This window comes from Ixodes scapularis, unplaced genomic scaffold (assembly GCF_016920785.2).
Source record: "Ixodes scapularis isolate PalLabHiFi unplaced genomic scaffold, ASM1692078v2 PGA_scaffold12__126_contigs__length_90152505, whole genome shotgun sequence".
Classification (NCBI taxonomy): domain Eukaryota; kingdom Metazoa; phylum Arthropoda; class Arachnida; order Ixodida; family Ixodidae; genus Ixodes; species Ixodes scapularis.
The window spans coordinates 70,653,796-70,664,554 of record NW_024609838.1 but is presented as its reverse complement, the minus strand read 5'-3'; the positions used below and the strand labels follow the sequence as shown (position 1 = coordinate 70,664,554).

Genomic DNA, 10,759 nt, shown 5'->3' with positions numbered 1-10,759 from the left:
ATGCACGGAAAAAGTATGTTTTATAACGAACAACATATTGGCTATATCGAACTTTCTCACTCTGGGAAGGCTTCCAAAAATGCACAAACAATCGTCTTATAGCCTGTCCCTTTCCCCAAAAAGGAAGTAGGAAAGAAAAAGATTTCAAAAAGCTCAAGTTGCGAACAAAATTGAGCGAAGAGAAGTGATTCAGGAGGGGGAGAAAGCTAAAAAAATACACTTAACACGCACGCACAGAAAACAAAAACTTTTCACCCCAAAGCGTTTGCCCCCGAAGAAAAGAAATTCAGAAAGGGAGATAAGCTGAAGAAAAACATCTCTGCACGCATGCAAAAAAGAACTTTTTAGCGCGTTGTAACAAGGCGGAAGTGAAGAGATGAGAAAGAAAGAGAAGCTCTCGCCTTACAACGAACTCATCGAGGAAGTTTGTTGTAAATGTTTTTCGCTATATCGAACTACTTGCTATTTCGAACTAATCGTAGTGTTTCCTGCTGTTCGTTATAAACGGGTTTGACTGTAGAAGACGCGAGTCTATGTCGCTGTGTCACTTACTTGAGAGTTCTCCTTGACCCTGTACTTCTTGGTGGACTTTGGAATGGCAACAACGTTGTTCTGCAACAAAGAGATGAAGACTGAGCGGGCTCGTGCGTAAAGTGCACATCGCATCCTATCGACGTAGAAGAAAGGTCATCTAGAAAGCGAATCATCGCATAAACATCCCGTTCAAAGTCTATTTTGGAATGTCGGAGAGATCGCAATACTTGAATAGCCAGTCTGCTTCACACGCCAGCATTTCAGGTCACTAGGGCTCCGCGTTTTCGGTACACACCGTAAAGTTCCCAGAGAACACCTGGCCCCGAGAGATTGCCCATCCTGTTTTTCTGGCTAAATATCTTTAACATGAAAATTCCGAAACAACGTCCACCCCCCCATTCCCGTGGGACGTCATACGATGTCCGTCAGGAATCGCATTTGCCGCGAGGTCTGCTGTACCGTACGTCTGATAAGCAAATTCGTAGCGGGTTCCCGCGAGTAAATTGCATCGTGAAATGCCAACCTGCTCCGTCCGCGATTTGTGGTTTCCATTCCCGTGACACGAGAGTTTGTAGTGGATTCCCACGTTTTGGTCCGCGATCTGCGCGCGGTGTCGGCTCCCGTGACAGGCACATTTGTTGCGGGTTCCGCATGTTTATTGCACCATAAAACTTGAATCTGCTACGTCCGCGATTTGTGGTGTTTGTTCCCGTGAGATGAGAGTTCTCGGTGGACTTCCGCGGGTCCTTCGCATGGTAAAACGCGAATCTGCTACGTTCGCAACCTGCAGTATCCTTTCCCGTGACACAGGAGTTTGTAGCAAATTCCCGTGTGTATCGCATCGTGAAACGCGAATTTACGGTTTCCGCAATCTGGAGTATCAGTTCCCGTAACATGTGGTTTTTATCGAATGCCCTAGTGTTTATCATAAATTTTTTTTTATAAAGTTTTGCTGTGGCATTTCCAAAGATAGCCCACCCCATGTTTTTCACCATTTATGCTTTCATTTTGGGTGGGCGTCCTTTCGGAACTTACGGTACTCGTAAACCCCGAAAATTCACTCGCAGCTGGCATTATCAAAATCTGGGAAACCAAAAAAAAAAACTCTGAATTGAAAAGGCCTATGAATAATAAAGAAATTGTAGAGCCCTTCCACTTCACGTGAAGATGGAGGACCAGCGAAGCTGTTATTTTAAGACGTCCAGGACGACTTCTAGGACGACCTCAATGACGACACCGCAAGGACGCCGCCTAGAGGGGGACGTCTAGGACGACCTCCAGGATGACTTCTAGGACAACGCCTAGAAGACGACCTCGAAGACGACGTCTAGGATGGCCTCAAGGACGACTTCTAGGACGACCTCGAGGGCGACGCCTTGAGGACGGCCTCTCGGACAACTTCTAGGACGACCATGAGGACGACATCTAGGACGACCTCAAGGACAACTTTTAGGATGACCTCAAGGATGATGCCTATGACGACCTTCCGGACGACGTCTAGGACGACCTCGAGGATGACCTCTCAGACGACTTCTAGGTCAACCTCGAGGGCAATGCCTAGAAATGATAACAAGGGATCAGAGCCTCACTATCTAATAATGCTAAGGAAGTCTAACTCACACTTGTTGCCCTCTTTTTTATTTTTATTTATTCATACTTGCCACGACCAATGGGGAGTTTTCTGTCAACATCCGCGGACACATTTTTTCCCAGATCCTAGCGCATAACAGCTTCGCTGTAAAATGCCTCGCGGGAAGAAAGATTTATCCGCAGCTTTAGTTTACGCCGACACGAAACACAGCCCACACCGAACTGCTCGGAGGTTGCAAAAGTAGAAAGACAGTGCTTGCTGCACGTGGAAGGTTGCGCAATGACAGCCGACGGCAGCAATGCTACTAGAGCAAAGTAAGCTGGCAAGCTTCCTAAAGTGCCTGGCACCTTTTCGTGGTACATCCTCTTGGCAGTGCTCACTGTGCTATCAGTCAAGATAATATGGACAGAAGTGACAGAGCCAGAGAAACGTTGGATGCATATTGCCTGTGTTGGAAAATGATTCTATTGAGGTTCTTAAAGCGCGACAGCTTTATGGGTGACACTATGCAGGGATTTTGGCGTTGGCGTTCCTTGCTGTCTGTCGTCGCAGCGGGGATAGAAAAATCCTTCTTATCTACCCTCATGGGGCAAGGAGAGAGAAGCCGCGTGTTCCCATTGGTCGCGCATACTGTGGCCTCGCCGCGCGAAGAAAGAAGATTATGCGTCCCCCTCTCTGCTCATCACCGAATGTCACTCTTCCTAATGGTGTCACCGTGTCAAGGTCGTACTGCATCCCAGGAGCGAGTGTGGAGGGAACGATGAAAATAATCCCTGGAGAGTTTATGGAGGGAACGGCTGGCTTTTGCGGTCCCTGCGGGCAAATACAGTGATGTCTCGTTAATATGGTCACCTCCGTTCCCCCAAAAAACCGTCCACAATGTGAGTTGTCTATAACAACGCAACAAGAATATATGTATTTTCCCAGTTTGTCTCCGAAAATGGTTTCCATATAGCGTAGTATCCGGATTATTGCGGTCCATATAAACGAGACACGACTGTACCTTCCACGCGGCCAACCCGCAACGGATGGTGCCGACCGATTTCGTGCTTTGCCAATTCCACGATCTGTGCCGGAACTACATACCATTCATCGTAACTGGCGACTTCAACGTCGACCTTGGCGGCCGCAAGAACAAGTGGTCCCGCAGCCTCGTCGCGGCGGAATTGGACCTCTGAGTGGTGTCCAATGTCGGCGCACCGACTGTGCATGTCGGCATCACCAGCAACCTTGTACACTTACGAAGAACATTGACACGCGTGTCCAGTGTCTCGCCTTGCCCACTTACTTTACCGATCACGGAGCACTCCGTGATCCATGATGTACATTGCTGTCGTGGTTGGCATTGTGGATGCCACTAGTGACATCCACAATGCCAACCACAACAGCGATGTGCATTAACCACTTTGCAATTCTGTCCTCAGGTACGTGACGACAATTCCCTGCATTGCACTTTTACTTCTTCGCACATTGTGGGCGAAAGAGGGTGCCTTCTATGGTGAGAATAAAATTTGGGTAGAAGTTTGTCCACAAAAAGTGTCATTCGAAAACGGTCCTTCTCCGTCACCCGCGGAAGCGGTGCCGCTGGTGGCGCTACGGTCGGTGACAGGTCAAGAACGAAGTGGAAGCTCCTCCCACCCCTTTCCACTTCAGTGGAGCGAACGGTGGAGAGGAGGTTGCCTCCCCTTCAGTGTTCGCACTACTAAAGTAAAAAGAGGTGGGAGGAGCTTCCACTTCGTCCTTGACCTGTCACCGACTATAGGAACGGTTCCGCCCATACTGGCTAGCAGGCGGGCCACAATGAAGGACCATTTTCGAACAGCAGTTTTCTGTGGAGCTTGTCAATTGATAGATCTAAGAACACTAGGCGACAGGGCATGTCAGGCAGCGTCCACACAGGGTTGCCTACCTGGATGGACCAGCGCACCAGCACCTGTGCCGGAGTGCGCCCGCAGCTGTGGGCAACCCTGAGCACCTCCGGATCCCGGATCAGCTTCCCTTTACCCAGCGGGGAGTAGCCCTGTGGGAGAGACCTTGGCAGTCAGCAGGGACATCTATGACAAAGTCCAGCCAGACACTTGCGTAAAGACAGTCAAGGAAAGCAAATAAACCTGGCAGGACCCCTCCAACAAGTATTGTGCCTGAAATGTGTCTCCAACTAATGTGTTTAGCAAATCCTAAAGACCTTTGCAAAAAAGAGCTCTCTGGCCACCGCCATTTTGCGACTCGAGCGACCCCTATCGGCCAAAAATTTCTGCTACCCGCCTGAGCTGTGGAAACCCGGCCAGCACGACTCCCCACCTGCATTGTGCATTCGGAGTTCGCCGGCTTTCCTTGAAAGCTTTTACTTTATTTGCCTGTTCAGGATGCTTGCATGTTTTGTGTTATCTTCCACTGTGAAAACCAGGAAATACCTGGGCCAGGGCTCGTAGCCTGCTCGACCTTCACAAGAAACGAGCGAAGAGAACGAACGTCAAGCAGCCCGCAAAGCGGGCCGTTCGAGGTTCTGCGAGGATTATTTCCGTTGAGATAATCTCCGGAAAGCCTTCGCGGCTATGTTCCCGGTCCTGGCAAGAAGTAGCTGATAAGGTATGAGGTATGGGAACTAAATAGACACATTCGTTCATTTGCTTTAGTGCTGTGAAAAAAAGCATCACTCTTCAAAACGTACCCCAGGACAAGCCGGATTCCGTCCAATCGTCGTGAAGTAACTATCGTCGACACTGTATTTTGGATATGCTGTGTTACTTGAGAGCTTTCTCAAATCCTGTTCGGATAACGCGGCACCATGGGTACGTGCAATATGTTCGACTGATGAGACTCGTTGAATTTCATGTGAGCAGGGAATGCCAATGCAGTTTGGCTATCCTGTGGTGTGGCTAAATATTTGAGGCAGTTAGAACCTTAGTAGATTGACACGGCGGAGTGTATGGTGCCGTTAAAAAGATCAACATAGGGTGAAACAAACATTCTAGTTGAATTTGTTCTGTCGCGCACGGACTCGGCAAAAATGGCTTTCATTTGTTTGTTTTTTTTACCAAAAATAATGCAATGCTTTCTTAAAAACTCCGAGAAATTCTCTTCGCCATAAAACACAAAACAAAAAATAAGGCAAGGCAATCTTGCCGCCACCAGCGTCCGGAATTGTGCCTACGCAGGCTGCCACAGCCTACTGACGAGAAAACCCACAGCTCGCCGCAATCAGGAAACACTGACGTACACTCTCAAAACCAGGGACGTGCGCTGTAAATTGCTTCGTTCGAGACTGCAGCTGGAAAGGTCTAGTATATCGCCCAAGCATCGCAAGTGGTCCTTGAGTGGCAACAAATTAGGTCACAGAAGCCGGCATGTTTTGCTGTTGGATGTTGTGATCCTGGCTGTTGGTCTCCTAGTGAAAAAACCTGTACGACTTTTTACTGGTCTATACAGGTTCACACCGGTCACAGGTAAAATTGTACAGGTTTCTTGTACGTGAACACGAGTCCCCCGGTATTGAATACCGGCCGCCGACACGGGTTTACTGGTCGCCAGTAAAAGGAGTGTTGCTGCATGCTAGCATAGCACTTGTTGTGAACTCCAAAAGACGCATTGGCGGCGACTCTGGTACATCTCGCTGTTTGCCGCAGGAAAAACAGTGAGATGTATGCTTCTGAGAACGAAGCCAAGAGATTTTGCTGCCAAGAGACTTGGCCATCGAGACCTTATAGTGCGTGAACGTGACACCGATGCCCAACGACTTCTCTGTTATGTGTCGCAGCTATCGCCGTGACTACTGTGGATTTACACAGCACTATTCATTTTTTTTCCACCTCTGTGCCTCATCTAACCTGCTCTCTCTTTCACATATTAATCTAGATGTTCTCTTCCACATCTCTTCCACTGCACCTCCTATTATATAGCGCCACACTCTCTTCCTATCTCCATCGAGATGATGGAGATGGGAAAACAATGCCGGATTTCATGCGAAAGGGGCACTAATGGCTACCTCTGCAAAATGCTGGCTAGGGGGCGCAAGCCGCCACCCATTTGAAAGGGTTCAAGTGCGCGCATCCCTCCCTCCATCCGTTTCCAGCCCCGTCCCCCACCTGGAACTGTATCCCGTGCTGGTCGCAGAATGCCAGCAGGTCCTGGGGAAAGTGGTACGGGTGGCACTCCACCTGGTTGGCGTGGGGCACCACGCTGCACGACTCCAGCAGGGACTCCAGGTCAGCCACCTCGTAGTTGCTCACTCCAATGGCACGACAGAGGCCTGCGTGCAGAGCCCAGTCGGAAACACTTAGTCAATGCATAAATCCAATCCCATCCAAGATCTACTCCGTCTAGCTTACAAACAGGCAGGCTTTTGTCACACAGCCAACACAGTTTAATCTTATCCAGGATCATACTCTCTGTCTATAGTGTCACGGAGTAAGGCGAAGAGATGATAAATAATAAACTTTTAAAGAATGGTCTAATTGGCAAACTTGTGCCAAACAAAATAAAGAATAGGCGTCGAGACAGCAGAAAAGCGGGCGGCGATTTGGCGGCGAAACAGGAAGCAAGAGCGAGACTGACTAGACAAGGTCTCGCGCAGCTCCTTATCTAGTGTGTGTGACTATCTCGAAAATTTGACAAAGAAGCTTCGAGCGTTGCGCGCTTGGGGCGAGAATGAACGAGCACTTTCGAGAACAAAAAGCTAGGATGAAATAATAAAAGTTATGCCCCGAGTAAGAATAAACGCGAGTCTTCTAGAATTCTGTGACCGAGTGTTGCTTGTTCGGCCCGGCAAGCGGCAATAGTTACTGACAAGGTTAGAATGGCAAACAGGAGTTTGAACTGTCGCGCCTTCAGCGTGAGCTTCCCACCCTTGACAATGCTTCGGCGTCTCGTGAGTCTCGAGCATGCGTGCGTAGCCAAAGCATGGGGGAAGGCACGGAGCTCGTGCTAGAGGCGGGGCATTCTCACTTTATCAGTGAGTATAGCAATCTTACTGGACAATCTTGTTTTCCTTTGCATAAACGCATAATGATTTAAAACCAGTGCGGACTATGGCCTCTGCTTCGGCTAGCATGAAAAATGCCCTGCAAGCCACCCTCTGCCAGTCTCTTCGTGGTATTTCACCCTCTCGCTTTAGCATCGGACGCGTCTTACATACTAGCGTCGTTTGAAAGCTCCAAAGGTGCCAGACCACTCTAGTAATTCGTCGGTCGGCTTCTCGAGTGTGTTGAGCAAATGCACACGCCGTAACAATCTGCAAGCACAGTCCACTGCCTCCCACGACGGACCACCTCAGTTGCTGCGTGTTTCACAGAAGATATTGCTGGATGTTTTACCAGCACGTTTGTTGTGGTTGCAGTGCCCAGAAAAGTTGAGACCTTAAAAAGAACATCTATATTTTTTTTTTTTCAACAAATAGCGAGTAATTAAGAAAGGACAAATGTTCCCTGCTTCCCAAATGTAAAGAAGTCTATCCTGGGCACCAGTTGTTTAAAATAAAGTGAATGCCTAGTCCCTTTACAACAAATATTGGGAAGTCATAGATGGTGGCTTTTCCTGAATGCGAGCACCTCGACTCGGCGTCACAGTAATGAGCGTTTCACATGCAGCAGTTCTGCGGCCGAAATTGCTACTGCTAGCGGCGCCACGGCACAAATTGCGAGGTTTCATTTCACATGCGTCGTCCGAGAGCTCTGCAAGCGTTTTCTGGATGAATGGACGGATGTTAGCAGCTGTACCCTTTCTATCGAGCGGTAGCTTGCGCCACATAGCCGCTGCAATGCCCAACGTCGCTTGCAGCAAGCGGACGTGTGAAATGAATTTTAGCAGTCTCTAATAACAATCTGAATGCGTTAGATTTCAGTTTAGTTTTTAGTTTTACTTTATTAAAACAAAATATTGATTTTAAACGCAATAAAAAGAATTCAGTTTTATTTATTTATCTACTTTTGAAAGTTTGTTGTCGTGCAGGGTGAAACCTTGGTTGGAAAGACTCCAACAAATCTGGCCGCCCCCGAAGTTGAGGTATGCAAGGAAATGTGTGCCCACAAGGAGAAGAAACACGACGACAGTGAAACACGACAACGCAAGAAATTCTCAAGCACTAAAAAAGAGAGGAAGAAAGGGGAACTTGACCTTGCAAGCACAATTCCAAGGTCAGCAGTGTCAGGACAGTGGGGGCAGCAAGAGGCAATCGGCCCCAAACTAGGATATGCCCTAACATTTCAGACACTCCTCGCAAGATAGTATTTGGAGGAAGGGGAGAACAATCCCCTACCCCGTTTCCTGAACAGTCCTGATGTGACCACTCATCCCCAATTTCTCTAATAGTTCTGACGCGACTGCTGAAGCAAAACATTAGAAACCCACCAATGGAAATTAAAAAATAAAACAGCAAATCAGTCGCTTGCACACTTTCTCTGCATGTCGTCTGCTTGAAAAACGTGCAAGGGCCACCCTATGCACAAGCTTTCCCGTGAGGCTTCTCCTCCTGTCACGTGGTTCTCCGCCGCGCTACAGTGGCTTAAAGGGGGTAGTGTAACGATCGAAGCCGCATAAGCGGCACAGCGTTGGAAGACGGCCGCAGGTGGCGTTGGCGCTTGCAGCACCGTTATTTCGGCTATGGCTCCGGCTTAGCCGCTTGGTCAGCTTGACTCCGGCCAGCTCCGGCCGATTCGCAGCTGTCGACTACACTGTCGTCTGCTAGTTTCACATTTTTATTCACCTTCAAACAAAAATCATGTCGTGGAAGTTCACTGGAAACAAATAATTGTTCTTGAGGTTTTTATACTAGTTATGAAGCGTGTTAGGGTGCCGCTATCTGCCGCCGATGAAGGCACCCTAACGGTGCTACGGATCGAAGCGCCACCTACACCGTCTTCCAAGGAGCGGCCGTTCCCGATGCATGGTGGAGGCTATGCGGTAACTACACTACCCCCTTGAAGCCGCTGCAGCCGCGCCGTGAACCGCCAGCACAGATGCTGCCGCTCTGCCGTTGCAAAAGATTTCCAACCTTCTGGAACCACGCTGCTCTGCCGCTGACCAAAGCATTGCGGCGGCGTAAATCACGCTGCTTTAGGAGGACACTCGCTGCATGTGAAACACGCATTAGCATCAAGGTCTGCTGTGCCCTATCTCGAAGCTTACCCTGTCCGAGTGAAACAAAGCGAACCGTTCAAACAAATATGCCTCCCCAAATATAGCCGAAACTATGGTGCCTGCAACGTGCCTTCAAACAGCGGGTTTATGTCCTATCTCGCCCATACACCAAATTTTGTCCCGAAGTGGCAACAAACAACGTCACGGAAAACGGCGTGATGTGCCAAACATTCCCATCCCAGCGCTGGTGCTGGAAGCCCCGGCAAAAAGTATGAGCGAACGCAAGTGTAGCTGTCGTTGCGGTGCTCCAACTCCCAGCTGCCAAAGCTTCCATGAATTGTAAACAAACACCTCCACCACTGCAACACCGCCGAAATTGCAACCGGTGACAACGTGGCACTTCCGTGATGTCATCGGGCAGAAACAGACGGACCACTTTTAAGGACGCGGTTATACACACCAGTCGGTGATGTGTTTCGAGCACCATAACGGCACTAAATCTTGCCGAATGCCATGGTGCCGACAGATCACCGCCGCACACTGGCAGCGAAAAGGGGAATTGGGGGGGGGGGGGGCGTACCTTCGTCGTACAAAAGCTCGAGCTGGCGCCAAGTGGTGTCCAGCACCTTCTGGCGGTCGGGGCACGACGATGGACACTCCGGCCAATGCATCATGAACATGTCTGCAGGAAGGATGAGAGAAAGGGACCCGCATTGAAGCTTCCCTTGCAATGCCAAAGCATCCGGAACCTCAGTAAGCCACGAGGCTCACCAACAGAAAGTCGTCGATCGGGGACAAAACACTAGAAACGGTGTGTGCAGAGCGCGAATGGTTTGCATTGGCGTGCTCGTCGGCCATCTGTTGTTGACGACTACAGTCGCTGCCAGAATGAGAACGGCGGGGAGCGTCTTTCCAACTCCCGGTTTTCCAGCATGCGCTCCGTGACCTCCGCCGTGCTTTGGCTGCTTGGCGAGGGCATGGATGCGTCTCACGAATGCTAGCTCGTAAATATTTTCAACGTTTGGGCTCATTCAAAATGCACGGATGTCTCTGTTCTTTTTTTTTTCTTAATGGAGACATCGAAGGAAGAGGCAATGTTTCTCTTTTTCAAAATCATCAGTTGGCTTCATCTTCTTTTCCCGATGTGCACATGACAGAAACCGAGACAACTGCCCAGTCTCTCCAGATATTATGATGCAATACACAAGTCACCTTAGGGTTTCTTGTGTCTAGTGAAAGGGCAGCAACTTACGGCGAGCTAAGTACGAAAAGGAATTTTGTTCACAAATTGGAACTTACAAACTCTTTATACTTGAGGCAAAACATTCCAAAACCGTGAATGCTAAAAAACACGAGGAGCTCGACGAAAGCTCCTCATCGCGTGGAAACGGCGCAAATTAAGACGGTGCAACCGAATGACTAGGCTTCTGTATTTAGGGAGCTTATTCTGAGGAAAATTCAGAGGACATTTTTTAACTTCTTTCCCAGGAGTTCCATGCCATCCAGAGTTTTGTTTGCATTAAAGCAAAGGTTAGATTTTTATACATTTTAGTTTGCAAG

General features: G+C 49.0%; 1 protein-coding gene across 1 annotated transcript in view; it reads right to left on the bottom strand.

Moving 5' to 3' along the window:
• The window catches only part of LOC8041820 (uncharacterized oxidoreductase ZK1290.5), a 29,401-nt gene that overhangs the window by 5,404 nt on the left and 13,238 nt on the right, over positions 1-10,759 (bottom strand). Inside the window, exons 4-7 of the mRNA XM_040210884.2 lie at positions 9,780-9,881; positions 6,211-6,374; positions 4,035-4,145; positions 553-612 (exon numbers count right to left, since the gene is read on the bottom strand). Coding sequence (XP_040066818.1) covers positions 553-612; positions 4,035-4,145; positions 6,211-6,374; positions 9,780-9,881 — 437 coding nt within the window. The remainder of the gene's footprint in view (positions 1-552; positions 613-4,034; positions 4,146-6,210; positions 6,375-9,779; positions 9,882-10,759) is intronic.